The sequence below is a fragment of the Hoplias malabaricus genome, chromosome 16, assembly GCF_029633855.1.
Source record: "Hoplias malabaricus isolate fHopMal1 chromosome 16, fHopMal1.hap1, whole genome shotgun sequence".
Classification (NCBI taxonomy): domain Eukaryota; kingdom Metazoa; phylum Chordata; class Actinopteri; order Characiformes; family Erythrinidae; genus Hoplias; species Hoplias malabaricus.
Genome location: NC_089815.1, coordinates 15,762,148 through 15,784,214, shown reverse-complemented (window position 1 = coordinate 15,784,214; position 22,067 = coordinate 15,762,148). Strand labels below are relative to the sequence as shown.

At 39.3% G+C, this 22,067-nt stretch overlaps 1 protein-coding gene across 1 annotated transcript; it reads left to right on the top strand.

Moving 5' to 3' along the window:
* The first annotated feature begins 1 nt into the window (after position 1).
* On the top strand, positions 2 to 11,632 carry vcam1b (vascular cell adhesion molecule 1b). Its single transcript, XM_066648231.1, has 10 exons — positions 2 to 128; positions 553 to 825; positions 1,346 to 1,651; positions 2,323 to 2,583; positions 4,496 to 4,768; positions 5,618 to 5,896; positions 6,950 to 7,255; positions 7,982 to 8,257; positions 9,307 to 9,567; positions 10,054 to 11,632. The coding sequence occupies exons 1-10, from the start codon at positions 20 to 22 to the stop codon at positions 10,209 to 10,211; spliced, it is 2,502 nt and encodes an 833-aa protein (XP_066504328.1). The 5' UTR covers positions 2 to 19; the 3' UTR covers positions 10,212 to 11,632.
* The last annotated feature ends 10,435 nt before the right edge of the window (positions 11,633 to 22,067 follow it).

The following is a 22,067-nucleotide window of genomic DNA, read 5'->3' as shown; positions in this document are numbered from 1 at the left end:
AGGAGGGAGTGTGAAATGAATGTTGTGCAGTGGCAGATTCAAGAACTTGGTGTTATTCTCCTTGGTGGATTTTAAGTATTTCAGCATGCTTCTAAGTGTGACCCTGACTGTTCTTCTGTCACTTGCAGGTGAGTTTTATGTAGCTCTTATGAACAAAAAAAATAAAACAATGGAATTATTCTTGTGCCATGAGGAGTTTGAATTTTGCATATTTGATTTTTTGGCTGCTTGATTTGAATTTGTATTTGAATGTTTGATGTTGAATTAGAACTGAATTTGTATCTTTAAGAATTTATTCACTAGTGCATAGTCCAATATGATGAATAATACACTGTGATATATACTTTATTGCCAAAAGTATGTGAATACCTGCTCATCAAGCATCTCTTCTGAAATGAACAATAATAACTGGAAGGTTGAACTTCATAATAACAGTCACTTTTGTCATAAGAAGGCTGTACACTGGATGTTGGGACATTTCTATGAGGATTTGGGGGGCATTTTAGATGTTCTAAACAAGTTACTGAAAACTGTCTTTTTCACTTTTTTCAGCTGCTTTGCAGGTGGACCTCAGTCCGAGAAAGGCACTGTTTAAAGTTGGAAATAGAGAGGAACTAAAATGTAGCATGAATGAATGTCCAGAAGATGTGAAATTCTCCTGGATTTCATTGGACGACAAACCCCTTTATGCAGCTTTTAAAATCTCCTCAAATGAATCAGTTATGATCTTCAACAGCGTGACCAAAGACCATGAAAACATAATCCAGTGCAAAGCGAGGTGCAAGGACAAGACAAAACAGGCCACAGCGAATGTGAAAGTGTACTGTAAGTCTGTTTATTGGTATTTATTATAATAAACTTATCATCTGGAGAGGTCGGGAGACAAATATAAAATCAAAATTCTTATTACAATAATGGATCAAGTAAAAGAAAAAAGCAGCTACTTGAACATCAGTAAAACTTCTAAGCATAGGGCCAGAAGTTTCTGATGCTGTTTTTATGTTGGAGCTTCCTCACAGAAAGGCCTGAGACATTTTCTATAGTTTTGAAAAAAAAAACACATTTTTAAATATATATACTACATTTTTTGTAAAAATATATATATACTGCAAGGACGTTTGTAGTATTTTACCATTGTATTAACATATATTTTTATAGACATCTCAACCCCTGGTTCCTCTCATTACCACTGTAAAGAAAGAGTCACCAATCAATCACCACATCAAATCACTCTGAATGACTGTGTTTAAATGTCAACAGAATTCTTTCTCAACAAAAACTAAACTGTATCTAATGATGTGTTTTGTGTAATTGTAACCCTGACCACTTTGTTTTGATATTTCAGCTTTTGCTAAAGACCCAGTGATCTCGGGGCATGACAGCTTAATGTTAGGAGTGGAGAACACTTTGACCTGCAAGGTTGCTGATGTCCATCCACCGGAGGATATGACTGTTGTGTGGCTGCGGGGAGGCACTGTGGTGCACACAGAGGAGGGTGTCTCTAATATTCAGACTGTTCATTCTACATACACTTTCACACCACTGAAAGGGGACAACGGAGAGCAGATAACCTGCCAGGCTTCACTTTTATCATTGGACTTGCCGCCAGATCAGAGAACCAGAAAGACCAGCGTATCCATGACTATATTGTGTAAGTTCAATTTCAGTTTTAGTTAAAGACTGCCGGCCTTATGTAAATTTTGCCGAAGACATATTTCTACAGTTTTTCCTCTTGGATCAATTGTACTCCATCAGCCTAAAATCTTTAGCATTTGAAATATGCCTACTTAAATGTTTAAAATGTCTGTGAGCAATTGTTTTGTTTACATTTTGACAATGTTAATTGGATTTGTTGCTTTGTTCAGTTTTTATTGTCTAAAATGTAACCTTTTTTTAAATTCCTCTCTACATACTTGAATAGAAGTGAACATATTACATTTCTGAAGTATCTGAAGTACAAATCCCTAAAACTACTTAAGTACATGTACTCCAGTAAATGTTACTAGTAGGCTACCTATATTTTCATTTCTACATTCAGGATATTAGGTGCATGCAGGTGTCTGTAAGGCACTGTGTATTATGTGTATTCTGGAAGTTGTATTCATTTTCACTTTGTCCCGAGTGTCCCAAACACTTTCCCATCATTGGATGAAAAACTTATCAGAAATTGGACCTTGGCTTCAGTTTCAGATTTCAAGCTGGCTGATAACCTACCTGCATTTGTGTTAACAGAAAACTGTGTAGGGATTGTTGCTTCAATACTTCTTTTTTGTTGTAAATATACAGCAGCAATTTATCATAATTCCCTGTTGTTTTCTTCAGCCCCTCCGAGTGGAGTTACAGTGTCCGGGTCCACTACAGTTCCAGTCGGCTCGGCTCTGGCTCTGAGCTGCAAGGCGGAGGGCAGACCAGAGCCTGACTTTTCCTGGATGTTTTTCAGAGCTGACGGTCAAAGGGTCAGAGTGGCAGAGACCTGGGAGCTTTCCCTGACTAACGTGTCTTTCTCAGATGCTGGAACTTACGAGTGTGAGGCCAGTAACGGTGTGGGGAAAGAGACTGCCACAGTGGTTGTTACTGTTCACGGTTAGTGTAAACACTGCACTGTTACTTACTGTCCAGTTACACTTTTGAAGTAGAGATAAGAGAAGCTTCTACCCTTAAAAGTGTTTGTTTTAAAGGGGAAATTCTCAGGTTTTTCAAAATATCTCTGAAATGAGATCATTAGGGGTTAAACAAATGCAGGGTGTTTTGATGGGAAATGAACCAATCAAAAGAAGCTTCTTGTCCCAATACCCACACACGCATATTCCCTTATGTGTGCCCCCTTTATTGTGCAAAGCTGTAGAGTTTCCCAGTTTTAGAATTTTAACCAACAAGGTTTCAATTTTGTTACACAAGAAGCACCCCTTTCTTAAATCATCATCAGATGACATTTTGTGAAGACAATCACCCATGTTCCACTGTGAGCCTGTTACATTTCCTCAGATAAAACAAGAATAAGATGTTTTGAAAAACTGAGAAACATTTATTCTTAAAGAAGACTACTTGGAATGTTTTATATTTATTTATATTGATGGAGTGGGTCATCTTGAAGCTAGTGATATAAACATAGATAATGGCAGTCAATGAAAATCCTGGCTTGTTCAAATTGAAGACACTCTATTGAAATGACAGGAACTGACTTGACCACATTTTAATGGTAATATTTAATGTTACTAGCCAGATAGACACTTTTAAGCCAAATCTGTCTCACTTTTGTCCCTTACGACAGTTGCAGCACTGGCAAGTGTTGTGTGTGTCGAATGTGGGTCAGATATCATGAGCAAGGCTTGATTTGAGTTATGGCATGTGATGTGTGGGCCAGCCCAGATTTGTTCCACAACACATCTGACATCTGGCCTGTATAAGGTGACTGAGCTGAGATGACCAGACTCAACCTAAGTCAATGCTGAAGGGGCGTTAGGTGAAGTGTGTGCCAATTCTGCTCTCAACACTCCAACCCCCCCCCTCCCCTATTTTTTAACACTTCGACAACATGCACACTTCAAAGAATGCCTTAGGACTTGTGATAGGGCAAGAATTGTGATAGGGGATTGTTCATGAAACCAGACAACTGCCTTTATTATCTCAATACACTGCCTGACCAAAAAGCAGTCATGGATGATATGCTACATTCATTGCCCATTTTATCAGCTCCAGGGGTGCATATAGTTCTACAATTACAGATTGTAGTCCAGCTGTTACACTGCATATTTGTAAGCCCTTTCACACCATTGTCATCAATAATTAGGACCCCAGAGGACCTAAGAACATGACATTATTTGGGTGGTGGATCATTCTGCACTGCAATGACACTGAAATTACGGTCATGTGTTAGTGTAGGCTGTGCTGGTAAAAGATCTGACACAGCAGTACTGCTGGAGTTTTTCAACATATTTGTATCAGGAGGATAGCCCACCAATTAATTTTTAGAACAACCTCTGCAGCAGCAGATCAGCTATTGTATGTGACTTTGCCTATACGAGGTGCACCAAAAAGGTAGGTATGTCCAGTAGAGTGGACAGTGATTTAAAAACTCCAGCAGCACTGCTGTGACAGATCCACTTATACCAGCACAACACACACTAACATGCCACTAATTTATGAGTGTCACTACACTGCTAAATATGATCCACAATCCAAATAATAGCTGCCACGTGGTTGTCCTGACCATTGAAGGACAGGATGAAAAGGGGGCTAACAATGAATGCAAAGCAACATATAGGCTATAGTCTTTTGTTGGAGTAAAACATGCAACAAAAAGTGCAGTGAAGCTGATAAAATGGATAATAATTTTAGAACAAAATGGGTCTAAACATTAAACATTAAACACAGCCCTAACACCTATCCCACTGAATTTTTAATTACTATCTCCTACATCTATTCATTTATTGCATTTACTTAGGATTCAGACTCTGTGTTCTGAAGGTCACTCATTTGGTGCTTTATTTTGCAGGCCCTCCAACAAACACTGTAATCTCTGTGTCTCACAATGAGACAAAGGAATATGAGAATGTGTCCATCTCCTGCGTGAGTGACAGTGTTCCGCAGAGTCATCTGACGCTGAGTAAGCTGGTGAACGGTGCAGAGACTGAGCTGGGGTCTGAGGATGGGCCTGAAATTTCCATGTCTTTCTTGTCCGCCAGTATCAATGACTCAGGACTCTACACCTGCAAGGCTTCCAATGTTTATGGCAACCAGAGTGCCAGCATCCAACTTACTATTCAAAGTAAGTCACTTAGTGGTATTGGTTTTTAGCAGAGATAAGGGTGGTCCTACTAGTTTAAGAATTTATTATGGAGAAATTACTGAATGCAGTCTTTAATCAATCTGGGGAAATGCCTCCAGCTTTGGAGTTTGGAGTTTGCCCATTTATTAAAATTGCATCTGATACCTTGCTGTAGGCCAAAGTAATTATATGAAATAAACATGGCGTTAGAGCAAAGATTCATCAAAAGATTTGAATTCTGGGGTGTGTCCCAAACATTTAAACAAAACACTGAAAATATAGGAAGTTATAGTTTTAAGGTGTTTGCCAGGTACTATGTGTTTAAAATGCATTATATGACATTTTAATATATTGTGCAAAATTAAAGAAAAAGAAAATTAAAGATAAGTTGGGGCAACCACTGTCTAAAGGTTAAAGAGGTGAGCTTGTGACCAGAGGGCCTTTGGCTCAATAACTGTTCTTCTTCTGATATGAATTATGTTGTGTTTAAGCACTCTTAAGAATGTCAGATTACAATCTTGCAACTTCAGATGAGCTACTGAAATAAAACCCTGGGCTTTCTAACAAAACACTCTATTAACTATTAAAAACCCAGGACAAATCCTGGATGAAGAATGTCTGGAAAAGTGACTTATAAATACATATAATGTTTGCAAACATGGGCTTGTGTACCATGTCTGGCAAATAATCTGTGATATCTTAGCTCTAGGGTAAAAATTAAATTAAAATTATTTTCTGCCCTGTCTGCTCTTCTGTTTTGATGTAGTCATGTTTTTACATTTTTTGACAGCTTTAGTAAATTACATTGTGGACCCCTTTTTCAAATGTCTCTTGCTTTGTCCCTCGCAGCTCATCCCCTGCAGGTGACCTTGCATCCAGCTAAGAGTATAATCACAGTGGAGCGAGGGTCAGATATTTCACTGTCCTGTGAAGCCTCAGGCTGTCCCCACCCACACTTCAGCTGGAAAAGTCTGCAGGATAAATTTCTACAGAGTCAGACCGACACTCAGTTGTCCATATCCCAAATAAATCTGGGGCCTGTAGGGCCCAATGACGAGGGAGATTTTATTTGTGAAGTCGTGTGTGGCTCTGTAGTGAAATCCAAACGCACAGAGCTGAAAATTTTTTGTAAGTATCATTAAAATATTCCTATTTCAGAGTCAATACTGTTTGACTTGTTTTAAATCAGAATATTCCACAAAATCATATTTATATTATTATCCACTAACCACAAATAGATCAGCATAAATAGATCAACATGATTTGCATCTAAAGTTTGCTTCTCCAGAGCCACTATTTAGCATTGTGCAAGCTGCATGTCTGTGTAATCAAGTTTTTTTTTCTGACAGACTATAAACATGGGCCAATATTTATAGATAAGATGACAGTACCAGTATCTTGAAACCTCAATTTTGTCTGTGCTTTTGTACATCTGTACAGAGCATGTCATGTCATTAAGCAATGTAGTTTAAGGCAAGTGCAGTTAGCATATCATAACTTTTGACTATAAATTTGCATCACTTTGTAATGATATAAACCTCCTGTTCTAATCATAATCTGCAGATTTCAGACATCTTGTCTTGCTTGACTGTTTTTGAAGTTAATAATTAGGAAAATATATTACTGCTTGAAATGGGAGGAATGTAGTTAAACTCAATATTCTACTCAAATATTATGTCCAAAATTTGTCACATCTTGTACTTTTTGTGAAATAGCCTTGTCAGATCATTATTCCACATGAGAGCATTTGCTTTGTTGTTGTACTCTAGTGAGACAGCATCTATCAAAAAGAGACGCATTATGCTTGTGTGCCTGTAATGACACACTCCTTCAGTAAAATTTTGTGCAAACTTTGCAAGCCATTTACTCCAGCTTTGATAAGATGAAGCCACTGATGCAGCTATTAGGGAGGATGGAAAGGAACAATGATGAAAGCAGCTTGAGGGTTACTGAAGTGGGAGTAGCCATCAGTATTACATGCTTTGAAGTTAAACCTTATTAACAAAGAGCTCAGTAAATCTCGAAAATGTATTCTGTTCATTCTCTCCTACTGTCATGAGGCCACTGTTGTGAAAGAGTGAGTTTGTTTACATTTTTCAGCAGAATGATGTGGCAGCTTTTGGAGGTCAGGTTCCTCCTTAGATTCAAATGGAACATGATGTTTCTTTTTTTCTTATTCAGCCTTCCCCTCACATCCTACTGTCAAAAGTTCTGGACCTTCTCTGGAGGGTGAGATCACCAACCTGACCTGTACAGTTCATGACGTATTTCCAGCCAGCCATTTCTGTATTCAGTGGTTAGATGGGGAGACAGAATTGAGCTCAGAGACATGGACCTATATGAATGGACTGCAGGACCTTAGCTCAACCTTCTCTTTTCAACCTGATGGTGTTGACCAGGAAAAGACCATCACCTGTAAGGTTACACTGGAGATGGATGATGTGCCAGCTTCAGAGAAGTCAGTATTCACCACTTTGACAATCCACTGTGAGTAAATGCAGTTTTGGGGGCTCTTGAGATTCTCATAAAGCAATAAAAATCTGAGTAACTATAGGGAGGATTGTAGCATAGCCATGGAAACAGGTATTGTGTAACCAGTGAAATGTATGAAGCAGAGGTGTTTCTAGACTATTTGTTTTACTGGGTCACACAGTATTTACAGGGGCACAGCTGCAACCCTCTGTTTCCCAGTCAGTCATAAGGGCACACGTGCATTTAGTATAAAGAAATAACAAATAGAAAATGTATAAACCTTAGTTTTTGAACTTGTGTTATCAACACCCCTTTTGTGAGCTAGAAAAAAACATACAGCTTATGCTAATGTACAGGTGGCTTTTCAATTTTTATTAAACTTTTTTGCTTTAGTGGTATAATAAATATTTTTGATAAGTTATAATATATCATGCAGCTGACGAAGTAATGATATTCTTCAACATTAAATGAAAAAAAAGGCTTGAAAAAGGTGAATCTATATAGTGAGTTTCACTTTTTTGAATTGAATTACTGAAACAAATTATATATTAATTTAAATTTCCCAAAGTAGTAGTTTTACAGGAGAAGAAATAAAACCTTCTTAACTTTCAATGGAAGTCAATGTAAACAGATTTTATTCCAAGTAATTTTGGAACATTCCTATTGGTGCATTCATCATGAATTTTTCACACAATGTGCTCCTCGCTGATCACTCCTTACAGTATTGTGGTTGTTTTGCAGATCCTCCCAGGCAAACCACCATTATAGTTAGCCCCATGGAAAATCTGAAGGAAGGGGAATTCATAACCTTCTACTGTATGACTGAGAGTTTTCCAGAAGGGCGTGTGCTTTTGAAAAAAGTGCTTGAAGATGAGCAAATAGAGCTAGTGTCAAATGAGGGGAAACAAACCTCCTTTTCAATCTCCTTTGCTGAGATGGCAGACTCTGGCATATATGTATGTGAGGCCATCAATGAATATGGCAGTCAGAGAGCAAGTGCCCAGATTGCTGTGCAAGGTAAGATTGATGTAGCTGCTTTCACGCTCTGTTTCACTTCTGTGTTTGCAATTGTGGATTTAAATATTCTAAACCTTGTAGACTCAGCATACCTAAGATTTTTTTTAACTTCTATCAGATGACATTCAACTGATTATGGTCAGGAACTAGAACATTTGGCATTGATCCTTTCGTTTTTTTAACAAACAGATTTTATCTTAATATAACACAATTTAACCCTAAGCCCTAAGAGAGACCCTTATGTACACCCACACATATTTATAGTAAATAGTTTTAAGATACTACATAATAACACTTGTGATGTATCTATTGCATAGTAAATTGCTTAAGAATAAACACATGTTCAGAATGGGCAGCACGGTGGCCCAGCGGGTGGTGTCAGTCACACAGCTCCAGGGACCTGGAGGTTGTGGGTTCGATTCCCGCTCTGGGTGACTGTCTGTGAGGAGTTGGTGTGTTCTTCCTGTATCCGCGTGGAATTCCTCTGGGTGCTCCGGTTTCCTCCCACAGTCCAAAAACACACGTTGGTAGGTGGATTGGTGACTCAAAAGTGTCCGTGTCTGTGTTGCCCTGTGAAGGACTGGCGCCCCCTCTAGGGTGTATTCCTGCCTTGCGCCCAATGACTCCAGGTAGGCTCTGGACCCACCGCGACCCTGAATTGGATAAGTGGTTACAGATAATGAATGAACATGTTTAAAATAAGTGAAATGCTAATTTAAAAAATTAAAAATCTACTAAAATCCAGGATGTGGATTCAAGGCCTGGGATTCTGGCAGTGGTGGACAGTAATGTAGTAAATATTCATTACTGTCCTAAAGTACTTCAAAGTCATATTATCTTTTTATTCCACTACATTATGAAAATCTGCTGTTCCTTTTGTGTGAATAAAACCGTAACCTGTCTGAACAAATCTCCCTGCTCCACACAGCTCTCTGCGGGACACACAGCGGCACCGTTGCCAGGAGACAAACACAGTCACTGTGCTAAAACAACCAATTTCTATTTGGAAGTGGACCACTGACCCTTCTCTTCTTTTTTCCTGCACACAGCACCTCCCAGGAACACTACAGTGAAGGTGCTACCATCCACACAGGTGCTGGAGGGCCAGAACATCACCATCTGCTGCCAGTCTGTCAGTATCCCTCCACCTGCCATCATTCTGAGGAAGTTGGACAGTGGGATAGATATCTATTCCCCAAATGGCACTTTCATGCTGGTTAACCTCACTCCCAATGACACGGGCATCTACCAGGTCAATGTCACCAATGCCTTGGGCTACCAGACTGAGATCTTCACAATTCAAGTAAAGGGTAAGTGAAAAGACACTAAGAAAAAAAATTTAAATGTTTAGATTAGGGCTGCAAATAACATTTATATACAGAGCCATTACACTTTCTGCTTATTTTTCTCACTTTGCTCCAAGATTGCTTTCATATTTATGTTGTTTTACAGTGAGAAACAATAGCCATGTTGTCCCCTGTTTCCTGTACTATAGGTTATATTACAGTTTGTTAGAATGACCAATTCCTCAATGTGGAATTTTATTGCTATAAAGTAAACAGCACAGACTTTTTTCTATAATCAACACCACTGTGAGAATATTTTGCTTCTAACCAAAAGCTGCAGTGTTAGTGATGGTTTCAGGAAAAGGTCCTTCTAACATAATTGTAATGCATTGAGAAAAAATATTAAAAATTAAAAGGAAAAAAAATACCCTTTGACAGTGTTTTAAAATTTTTAGTGATTTCTGAAAATTCTAAATTATTTATTTATTTATTTATTTATTTGCTCTGCAGAGAGACGTTCCAGTCCTCCACCCACTTGGAATATCTTAATTACTCCCTTTATTGGTCTGGGAATTTTGACTTCTGTTGCCTTTGTGCTGGAGTATCTGAGGAGAGCACGGCTCAAGGGCTTCTATGAGCTGAGCAAATGCAAACCAGGCACTGTGTAGAGAGACATAGAGACTGAAAGAGATTATACTTCCCTGAATTAAATCAAACTTCATGTTGAACTGAGTCAGACATCTTTCATCTGAGTCAGTTCATCTGACACAGTTTGTTACACTGAAACAAACTTTTCAGTCTGTGGGAGAATAATAATACCTGCCAAACTTAATCACACTGTACTGAACTGATAAAGATTCTCTGACACTTGAGTCAGACTCTGCAGAAACTGACTCCACTGAAGTGCATCATGCTGAAGTGAATAAGACTCTGTGAGGCACTGAATCAGACTGTGTACAGAACTGATACAGATTCTGTTGAACTGAATCAGACGCCAGGGTGAAGTGAATAAGGATACTGCACTTTCAGTGCCTGCTTTTACACTGATGTGGATCTGGAAGTTCGAGTCTCCAGTGGTGCACAGCTGTTGCTGGAGGACAGCCTGGGAGAGATAATAAGGGCTGTCCAGCAAGTGTCCACTCAATGAGCCTTATGTTATTAGAGCTAAGGCAGCACTGTTTGTGTTTGTGAGTAAATGAAAGTACTTTTCAGCAAGAGAATGTGAAATGTACATTAAGAAAATGAATTATACCGCCGCTGTCCAAGGAAATCTTCATTTTTGTTTTTACTTTTAGTTTACATCATCAGCTGCCCTTCACATTGTGTGAACATTTCCAATGGACCAATAAAAGTGCTCCAAAATGACTTTTTAAAAAGATGATAATTTTACACCGACCATTTAAATTATGAAAGTGATAGTCCTCCTCCTGTAAAGTTTTATTCATTCATTGTATGTAACTGCTTGTCCAGTTCAGGGTCGTGGTGGGTCTGGAGCCTACCCAGAATAACTGGGCACAAGGCAGGAACACACCCTGGAGGGGTTCCAGTTCTTCACAGGGCAACACACACACACACACACCTACGGACATTTTTGAGTAGCCAATCCACCTACAAAGCTGTTATTGGACTGTGGGAGGAAACCGGGAGCACCCAGAGGAAACCTGCATGGACACAGGGAGAACACACCAAACTCCTCATCTCAATTCACCCGGAGCAGGACTTGAACCCACAACCTCCAGGTCCCCTGGTGCCGCACTGTAAAGTGACATTCTATTATTTTGTGAATATTTCCTTATTCTTTGGCAGCTGTCTTGTACAAAATATGGCAGCATTAGTGAGTGATGGTTTTGCACAAGGCACAAATTAGACATAAAATTATGTTGGACAGTATGAGTTAGACTTGCATTAGAAATATAAATACATACAGCTATAACAGAACTGGTCACTTCAGTTTTTTATGTCTCCTTTGTGGCTGTGTGCTCTGTATGTCTCACCTTTGTAATTGTGTGAGATTTTTTTTTTTTTTTTTAAAAGGTCTTACTGTAATAAATATTTATTAAATAAACAATGTTCTAACACTGTTGATTATATTAAGGCATTTCATAGCAGCTATACACTTATTTAAAAAGCAGTGTTTAGTGTTGAATTTGCATAGTTTCTTTTTTTTTAAGGATTCTTACTACCACTAGTACAATGATCATTTCCACTTGCCCCAAATTGGTAAGGGTGTACATTCCCTTTCTTCCATCATGCTGAATATGACTTTAGGCCAGCTCACTTTAAATTAAACATTTAAAGCATCAGAAGTTGGCAACAGACATTCAAAAGCATAATGGAGTGGTCTGTTAATCAGCTGTCTGGCTGCTTCAGCCCAGGCCTTGTTAAATAAAATGATTTGCTTTATATTGTCAAGCTTCATGAGAGCTATAGAAACACAACAAAAACAAATGGTTATCATTTAATTAGATTTTCCAGTCTCCAGATAAGTTATATACCTGTTGTAATCCAAGTCAAATCTGACACGGCAGAGCAGAGAGATTCTGTGGATAAAACTGCACACAAACTTGATTCAGACTATTGTTTGTGTTGTGACAGAATTATTGTTGCATGTTATAGGATCAGATTTAATCCTATATTTAATTATTTGCTTATCAATTTCCCTCAACTGTAGGCCTGTTATACAGAAAATCATACAGCATGGTGGTGGAACAGAAAACCCCTTTGATGTGTTCTAACCATACCTATGTCATGAAAAGCGAAAACACAAATGGAGAATCTATTTCGGGATCCTATTATGTACTATATTCAGCTCGAAACATGACCCTGGGAGAGCACATATGAGAACCGAGGATCCTTGGTGAGTATATGCCATGTAAATATGTGTTTTTTTGTTTATTTTTCTTAACCACTGCTTCTCCTGAAGGTAACTGTATGCTAGATCCCATTAAAGCTACTGTGCACATACATGTTGCCTACTCACCTGCATATTTCCTACATATTTCAGTTTGTAATGACAAGCATTAAAGCTGGAGTAGGTGTTTTTTGTGGTAACTAGTAAGTGCAAGCCAGTTTTGTTTTGTTTTTTTAAACCAACTAAACATTTCCCACCCACAACTTTCAGCCCTGCTTCCAAAGCCACTGCCCTAAACACAGGAACATCACAGCTTGATAAAAAACACCTTGCCTTGGATCACAATGCACCTACCTCATGCCTCAGTCACATGTAAGAAACTGTCCAAAACATTGGTTTGCCCTCTGGCTTTTTTCCATTTTGTCTTTGTTCGGCTGTACTGTCTGCACCCTGCTCTGCATATAGACATAAGTTTGTGCATACACGATTCAATTATTTCCTTCAGTCTGAATGAAATGATTAGACAAGGGGTTTACAGTACTGTGGCCTTGTAGGAAATGAGTCTTTTTGTCTTCAGAGCATTTGATTTTCTCATTGTTATCAGGATGTAACAAAACATGTTTTTATGACAAATCATTTACTCCAGCTTTAATGCATTTGTGAGATCCTGATAATGTAGGATTCATCTCTTTAAATGGTGCACAATAGCTAATGGTGCTAATAACTACTACTCGTGGAGGATCTCCTGCCTACTTATAAAGATTTCATTTACCTCATTTAGCCATGTATATATTTCTCAGTACCAAAACTAAGAAAAACCAAACTGTGTTCTTGAAAAGAATATTCTTGCCAAATTACCTTTCAAGAATGAAACTGCAAGAACATAAGAAGGGTGAACACAGAGTGCTATGTAGCTGTTCACAACATATAAACAAATTTGTTATTTTATCTTATTGCTATAATACATCTAAAGTTAATATTTACTGAAATACTACACTTGTAATAAAGTGTATTAAAAGTAGTAAATAAAATTGTAATAAAAATATATAAATGTTATTAATTAGATTGTAAACACTTTAGAACTTATAAATAATCATCTATAACATATAGATAGAAAGGGCAACAGTGACCTGTTCTTTTACCAAAATAGTGAACTCACATCCACCTACATTGTTAAACCTCAGATCTTGCAACTTTTCTTTGTCTTTTCTGTCATTTGACATTAAGCTTGCTTCTGCACAAATGTTTAATAAATGTAACAATTTAACCACCAATAGAATGCCTCTTTGCACCTTAACCTAAGGAATGACTATATTTACTTTCTCAGGTCTTAGCTTATTTTTTACCTTGATATTTTCAGTAAGTTTGCTGACATTTTTTAATATTAGACAATAAGAGGTCACTGTTACCATTTCTATCCCTGTGTTAAAATTATTATTAATGAACTTTAAGGTGTTTACTGGCTAATTAATTACCATTTTAAGAACAGATTATAAACAATTTAGAAACATTTATATACAGATGTACACTTATTTTAAAGTGGTTCTGAAATATTTTACTGATAAACTGCTACAATGTAAAGAATTTGCATAAGGTCACCATACCTAATGGCAAACCGGAGGGCTGTAAATAACCAAATGAGTTTTGCACTTACACTCACTTTTTTTTTTTTGAGTGAATAGAATAATTTTTAATTGAGTTATTACATGTAATCAAGCAATTGCAAAAACCTTAAACTGTTTTTATTTTTGTTGTTGTTCTTGTTGTTGTATAAGATAAGACTTCCAGGTGCCAGATAAGGTTACTTGGCTGGTTTGAGAATATTCAGTTTTGGTTTATTACAAGGTAATTTGTTACTTCATGGCAGCAATTAGGGCAGCACAGTTGCTCAACCGGTAGTGTTAATGTCACACAGCTCCAGGGTCCTGGGATCGTGGGTTTGAGCCCTGCTCTGGGTGTCGTTGAGGAGGATCGTGTGTTCTCCCTGTATCTGTTTGGGTTTCCTCCGGGTGTTTGGGTTCCCTACAATGGTTAAAAAACCTCACACAATTGTAGGTGAATTGGCTAGTCCAGGGGTCGGCAACCTTTACCACTCAAAGAGCCATTTGGACCCATTTCACACAGTAAAGAAAACACTGAAAGCCACAAAACCCTTTTGAAATTTTAAATGAAATAGCAATGCGCATAACAGGTTTTTTTTTTGCCTTTGTGCTATGTATAAGCAAACTATATTTTTTTACATTTATGAAATCAATAAACGACTGCAGAGAAAATGAAATAACATTTCTGCATGCAATGAAACATTTTTAACTCGAAAAAAGATGTTGGGTTGAAGGATAAGTAAAATACTCAATGTCTATTTGAGTCCTTGTAGTAATGGAAAAAAAAAACGCCGAACTTAAATGATCCACTGGCAGCAAACAAATTGCTGTCCTCTCTCTGCGTGCCGTTATTATTTTACTGGCGCCGTGCAGTCAGCTGTCAAAAAGTTCAAGAAACCGCACACTGGCGGGTGTCGCACATTGGAAGTTGTCACGTGTATTAAGAGAGACAAAAATATTTTAATAATTGAAAATGAACGAAACAAAATAAAATACATTTTAATTAAATACTCTGGACCACTTCGTCTGTGAAAACCTCCCCTTTAGGGCGGGGGGAATTTGAGAAGCTCCCGGCCTAGAGGTTACGTGGTGTGTAGTAGGCCGCTAGCAGTTAGCATTCAGGACACATACTCCGAAGTGGGCTACACCAAGGCTAGTTTATTTAGCTACATACACGGACCATACAAAGCCAGGTCACACGGCTACTACCCCAGCCGTTCATACATAAAGAAAAGGGCAGCGCGGAGCTTCTTGACAGTGTTACTGGATTCAGTAGAGTTTACACTAAAATGGAGGAATGCAGCCTAAAGCCGATACACCAGCTTACCCCCTTCTCCTTGGAGGTCACTCTACTGGGCCCCACCCCTCATTGGAGAGACCCTTATATACCTGCACACACATATATAAACATAGAGGGCCCCTCTCTTAAAGGCACAGTGTAGCTGTAACCGTTACAACTCAGTAATTATTTTAAAAGCCGAGCTGCATCAGAGGGATCAAAGAGCTGCATGCGGCTCTGGAGCGGCGGGTTGCCGACCCCTGGGCTAGTCATATGTGTCCATAGGACTGACACCCCCTCCAGGGTGTGCCTATGCCTTCCCTGATAGCAAGGAGACGGCAGACCACTGCTGTCCCACTGAGGGCAAAGTTGGAGGTCCACTAGTGTTTTGCACAGCGTTTTCTGGTGGGACCGCTGGTGATTAAAAATAATTTTAGACAAAATGCCACATTTAAGCACTTTTCCATTCACAGTCCAATTTACATTTTTTTCTTTCATTGTGTTATTTTGTTATTCTTTATAAATAAGATAAGCGGTTACAGATAATGGATGGATGGATATATTTAATGAATGATTAGCAGGGATTAGAAATAGGTATATTGGTGGGTGACAAGCGTTCTGCGCGTCGCCGCTGTGCGCTCCGCTTGGCATCGAGCGGTGTTCGCGTCATCAGCACACTTTTTTATGCAGGCTTGTTGCTAACAGTCTGGCTAAATTCATATGTGTAGTGGCCTCGTAAATGTGAAATTCCGAGTACGAACCTGGTAGTTCGCCATTCTCCCTCACTATGTCGTGATATACTTTTAAAGAGCTCTTGGTACTGAGAAACTGTGAGAATGTGCTTCTCAGCCATATCTACAGTATTTGTCAACCCGCGGCGCTGCTTGTGTTACATCACACACTTAAGCCCATCGCAGCTGCCGTAGGTTAAGAGAATTTTGGTTCCTGGTTGTTTCCTTGTCGTGATTTTCCTGCCCTCGTGTTTCCTCTTGTCATATGATTACTCCGCCCATGTATTTCTAGTGTTGCGTGTCTTGAATAGTCCCCAGGTGTTTTTTGTCTGTGGTGTCTTTTTATAGCCTGTGTCCGTCTCCTAGGTGTGGGTCATTGTTTGCTATCAGTATTCTCTTCATGCTTCTCTTTTAGTCTCTGTGTTGTGTTGTGTTATGTCTTGTAATCCAGTGTTTAGTCTCTCTTGTTTTGTGTCTAACCTTTGTGTTTAACCCCTAACCTTTGTGTGTTTAGCCCCACTGTCTAGTTCTTTAGCCTGTCTAGTTCTCTTGTTGTAAACAATGTCTCCTCACACTTTGACCACATAGTGACGACTACTTTGCCTTGCACACGGCAAGTGCTGGGGAAGTTAAATTTTAATCTGAGGTTGTGTAGGCTGAAAGTAAAACCTAGAAAGTGTAGAAGTCTGTTGATATGCAAAGAAAAACTTGTGCAGGAAAATATTTTGATGAAAGGAGATATCACCTCATGGTACTGGATAGACCAGTGAAGAGTTTAGGTAGATGGTATAGTGCAGTGCTAAATGGTACCGAGCAAGTTGTGGCACCAAACCTGAATTGGTGAAGGCTATAAATAGCATTGCTAGATCATGTTTGCCAGGGAAGTTGAAATTGTGGAGTCTGCAGTATGGCCTTCTGCCTTGTATTAGATGGCTGCTGATAGTTTATGGCATTCCAATCACAGAAGAAGAAAGGATGGAAACAGTTATGAACAAGCTATAAGGAAGTGGCTGTGGTGCCGCAGTGGGGTGCTGGAGCTACCACTTGCAAGTTTTGTTAAGGTAGGTAGGTAGGTACATGAGCTTTGCCTGACGTAAACAAGGACTACTGACGTGCAGTCTGACCAATAATGGTAGCTCTACAGTCAGACCATGCAATCAGAAGATTTTAGGCTACTTCACCACTCCCCCTTCTCACTCAAGCGAACCAAACGGAGTAGGGGAGGGCGGGACTAGTTTGTGAACGAAACGCTTCTCGAAGTTTTAAGCTCTAGAAAAACAAAATCCCGGACGTTTTTGAAATTCCACTCTGACATATTTTTAGTCTAAAGAAGAGGACATGTGTGGATAAAAGAGGATGTCTGGTCACCCTAGTTAAGGAATTTAAATATACAAAAATGATTTTGTTAGGATACATTGGTAAAAGCAGCAGCGCCAGTCACAAAAGAAGAAAGAAATTGGAATCTGCAATTTGCAGTGCTTGTAGCCAGCAGGTCATTAGAGCTAATGGCCAGCCATGAGTCAGGAAATTTGTTGAAAGCTTTAACTAGGCCACATCACCAGAGAGAAAGCAAATGATGACTAGTTTTATTTGGCAAGCAGGAAGATTGTGCAACAGCAGTGTCAAAGGCAATAAAAGGCTAGTGTCCTCGTTGGGAGAATCTAGAAAAGCAGAAGATCAGTTAGCAAGATTTGCTGGCATCATTATGCAATGTCTAAAATCTTGGAGAGTGGGTAGGTGAAGACCCCAGTTGTAGATTATGTACAGGGGTTGGCATGCTGAAAAATCAGGTTTCTATCAGCTTGTGAATATAGATTGTCACAGGGTCGGTATACATGGAGACATAATCAGGTGCTAAGGGTTTTAGTGTGTTTGATGGACAGCAAATGCCTAGAGGTTAATGCAAGTGTTTGGAGTGGTTAGGTTTGTGCATGGGGGACAGACATATTTGACAGTGTACACAGGCTATTAATACCTTTAGATGGGGTGAAGCACGAGATTGGAAAATGCTGGCAGGCATAGGCAAAAAAAACCCCCAAAAACTGCAGGTCCCAGAGCGCACTGGGTTTGTAGCCAAGTCTGCCACATCCCTGCTTGTGCAGTTTTGTGTTAGGGGCCAAAAATTAAGGGCAGCTGTGAAGGAGTTATCAGAAACAGCTGGAAGGTCTAGTCAGCGGATGTGGATGATGAATGTGCAGACAAGTTGAGGAAATACACTGCAGAAGTATTATTGTGGTTGTTGGTGATGTCACATGTAAAGATCACATGGAAGTGGTGGCAGTGAGCATTAACAGTGCCACTGGAGCTAGGTACAGTCTGAGTCACCAGGCAGGCCAGTGTGAATTTATGGTTATTGGTGGTTAACAGGTTTGGGATGCCAGACTTCACTGTTGAGCCTTCTGGATGTGTTGTGGGCTTAATTCAGTGAAAGACAGATGAGGAGGAATGCATACACGATGACCCCTGTGACGAGGTAGTGGGTGGTTTGTGTACTCATGGGATGTGTTCAATGAGTAACCTTAGTTGTTAGGGGTAGGTGGCTGCTGATCAGATCATAAACAGCCACATCTTTAGTAGTTGGGTGTAGGATTTAAATAGGCGATGATGATAATAATTCTGTGGCTGCAGGTAGGAAGAGAGTGGGGTGGGCCCTATGTGAAGCTTTATCCTGTGTATGATTACAAGTCTTGATATGGGGAAATTTTAGTTCAAAGAAGCAGAGGAATTTCCACTGGAGTTTCCTGCTGGGTTGCCCCAGGGAGAGACACTTTCACTTTCAGCTTCTTTTTCTGGGAATTCAATCCATGGGAGTGATCCTGGAGATAATTTGGCTGCAGCCAATTGGAACGGAAGTCTCATGTTATACAGCTCATTCAGAGGATGTTTGTCAGTAGGCTTTTATTTTAAAAACATCTTTCATTTTCCATTCTTCAAATAATCAGTCTCCACTATTGAATACAAAGTCATGTAATCTACCTGAAATGATTAATTTTTGAGAAATCACACATTTGTACTGTTTACAAAGGGGCAGTTATTGGATTCAGATTCAGATCATTCATTCATTCATTGTCTGTAACATCTTATCCAGTTCAGGGTCTCGGTGGGTCAGGAGCCTACCCAGAATCACTGGCCGCAAGGCGGGAACACAACCTGGAGGGGACGCCAGTCCTGCAAAGGATGACACACACTCACAACTACAGACACTTTTGAGTAGCCAATCCACCTATCAATGCATGTTTTCTAATTTGTTTTGGTCTATGGGAGGAAACCACAGTATCCGGAGAAAACCCACACAGACACAGGTCGAGCACAACTCCTCACAGACAGTCACCCGGAGTGAGACTGGAAAACACAACCCCAGGATCCTTCACCAGCAAGGAATAAACCACTAAAACAATTATCAACAAAAGTATAAATATGTACTTACTGTGTGCTAAATTTTTAGGAAATATTATAGTATACGGTGTTCCCACCTTGTGCCTAGTGATTCTGGGTAGGCTTCAAACCCACAGTGACCCTGATTGGATAAGCGGTTAAAGGCAATGAATGAATGAATAATACAGACAATGTATTCATTTGTGTTCTTTTAAGTATCACACTCAATTTTATTTCTTTGTTTAATAGTCAGCTATTTTTAAGAGGGTTTAAAAAATGCTTAAAGTGTCACTTGCCTCCTTTTTTCTTGTATTTATCCTCTGCACCTCATACCAAACCCTATTTCAACCCTCAACTTCTTTTCTATGGTTTTCCTTCTCATGGGCCATTTATTATTGGAATAATTATTAATTTTGCTTTGTAGCCCCTGAATGAAACAGCTTTTTGTTTCATTGAGTGGATCCCTAACATGTTAACGGCAATATTTAAAATAGGGTGTAGTGCAGAGTATCTAATATGTCCTTGTGCAACAGGTGTTTCACTTTTTTTATTTTGATATCTACTCAAGAAAGTCAGTGCTTTTAACACACACACACACACATACACACACATTTTATTTTTGTCACAGCACACAAATGAGGGTAGAAAGTGTTCTAACAAGCCTGAATCCAGTTCCTCTCTTCTTTTTTTAGTGTCTATTGATTGCTGGTCCCAATGGTTCTGAAGCAGGGTGTTGTCATGGTGACAGGCCGGCTCCCCTGCCCCTGGAGAGAGGGAATGGCTTGTTTCTCCTGCTGCTTCGACAGGGGGAGTGGATGAGGTGCTGCAATGGAGGTGTAAATAAGGGTTTATTCTTGGGCTTTTTATCACACACACATTCCATATCTGAGAGTAGGTGTTACTGTGTGTGTAAAGAGGATCTTTCAGTACCAGCATTCATCTTGCTCTCCACCTCTCTCTCTCTTTCTCACTCCCTCTAACTCATTTCTTTTCTCACACTATAGATATATTTAGTTACAGTATTGGCAAAGCATTGTCACAATGGCCTTTATTAGTGATACTTGAGTGCTGACAGAGTTTCTTACCCTCTCTCTTTTCCTGGTTAAGAATATGGAGCTCACTACTCCATTAAAAAAGATATCTATCTTAAACACAATGTGTAAATAATGTAATGCACAGGTCATTAGGAAGATTTTTTGTTACCAACCACTCACTCTCTGTGGTTTTCTGCTAAAGACTCTGAAGGACATTTTGTGCTTTAGTCCAGTTCTGAGACTTTCCAGGACTCTTTAGCTTCAGTCTCACATTAGACAAGGTCAAGCCCTCTAAGTTAACTTTTTTCCCCTCAGCACATTTCTTCAGCATTAGATTGATGTTTATAGAGCAGTACTGAGCTAAACTGTGGCACATTTCCAAATTATGTGCTTTAATTAGAATGTACTGTTTGATTGTGTCATAGCTTTCAATCATTTAAATGTGGGAGGGCAACAAATGTGTTTTTTTGTTGTTGTCATCCCACCCCAGAACAAGCTGTTGAAGGCATTTCAGGCTTTTTTTTGTGTGCTACATTTTCTGACCCTTTGAGCCCTTATCTCATCATGCCAATCCCCAATCCCCAAACACAAGAGAGCGGGGGATGTTAGTGCAACACAACAATTTGTGTTGGCCTTTTCCATTTGAAAGCCTTTCTGTGAGTGGGATTTGTGTATCTCAAGATCTTTGACCCTGAATGAGTTCTCCCTTATGTAAGGTTTAAGAGGAGGATGGTCAGCAGAATAGGAGTAAGTCAACTGATTTGTGCTGTGTTCTGTCACTTTTAATCGCTTCCAGCTGCTGGTATTTCCTGCCCATCACTGATGGTGGGGTTGTTGGCCTTTTCTGGTGCTTTTTTCAAGCTTGCTGATTACACACTGAACAATAACTGAATATTTATAGAGCAGGAGAACCCCCAGGTTGAGCAGATGGCATATGACCCAGGGTCCCTCACACTCACGCAGAGCAGTCTTCAGATATCTGCTGCATTTTAACACTCTACACTGCTCGGTGCTGTATTTAAGCAAGTGGTATTGCTATTGTGTGTATCAGTGTACACCACATGTTAATGGTGTTAATAGATAACGAGAATGCTATCCCATTATAAATAATATAATAAAATATATCGTACATTATCTAGATACTAGTGTTCAATATTTCATTTACAAATAATATCCATAGAAATCCATGAAATAAAATGAAATGGAAAGAAATTAATTGAATGAGCCTGAGTATGATATCAAAATAGGGTCAAAACATTTGAGAACCCTAAAAACGAGAAGTAAATTTTGAAAAGGAGAGAACTTTAATTAATACTGAGCTTTAAAAGCAGGTTTATGCATTTTAAATGCATTATTTTGTATTTGCACCTTCACTGAGTTCTGGCCCTATTTTGAAAGGAGGGCGGGAACTATTCAGCCATTGGCTGCTGGAGATAAGCCCCACTCAACAGTTACATTCTACACACCATGCAACATCAGCAGAAGCCAGTGATTTGTACCTCTTCATACACACACACACAGTACTTGCCCTGCAGTTCAGTGGAACTGCTGTCTGAAACACATACACAGCCACTGTCTGATATACACACACACACACACACTGCAGGGCTAGGGGTGAGTACACTGTATATATGTATGTATTTAATTTCTCAG

What these genes read in the sequence shown, in the direction of transcription:
- vcam1b (XM_066648231.1), top strand. Translation starts at nt 20, where the DNA reads ATGTTGTGCAGTGGCAGATTCAAGAACTTGGTGTTATTCTCCTTGGTG. An exon ending in TGTTCTTCTGTCACTTGCAG is followed by an intron (nt 129 to 552) that starts GTGAGTTTTATG and finishes CACTTTTTTCAG; the next exon opens with CTGCTTTGCAGGTGGACCTC. An exon ending in TGCCCAGATTGCTGTGCAAG is followed by an intron (nt 8,258 to 9,306) that starts GTAAGATTGATG and finishes TCCTGCACACAG; the next exon opens with CACCTCCCAGGAACACTACA.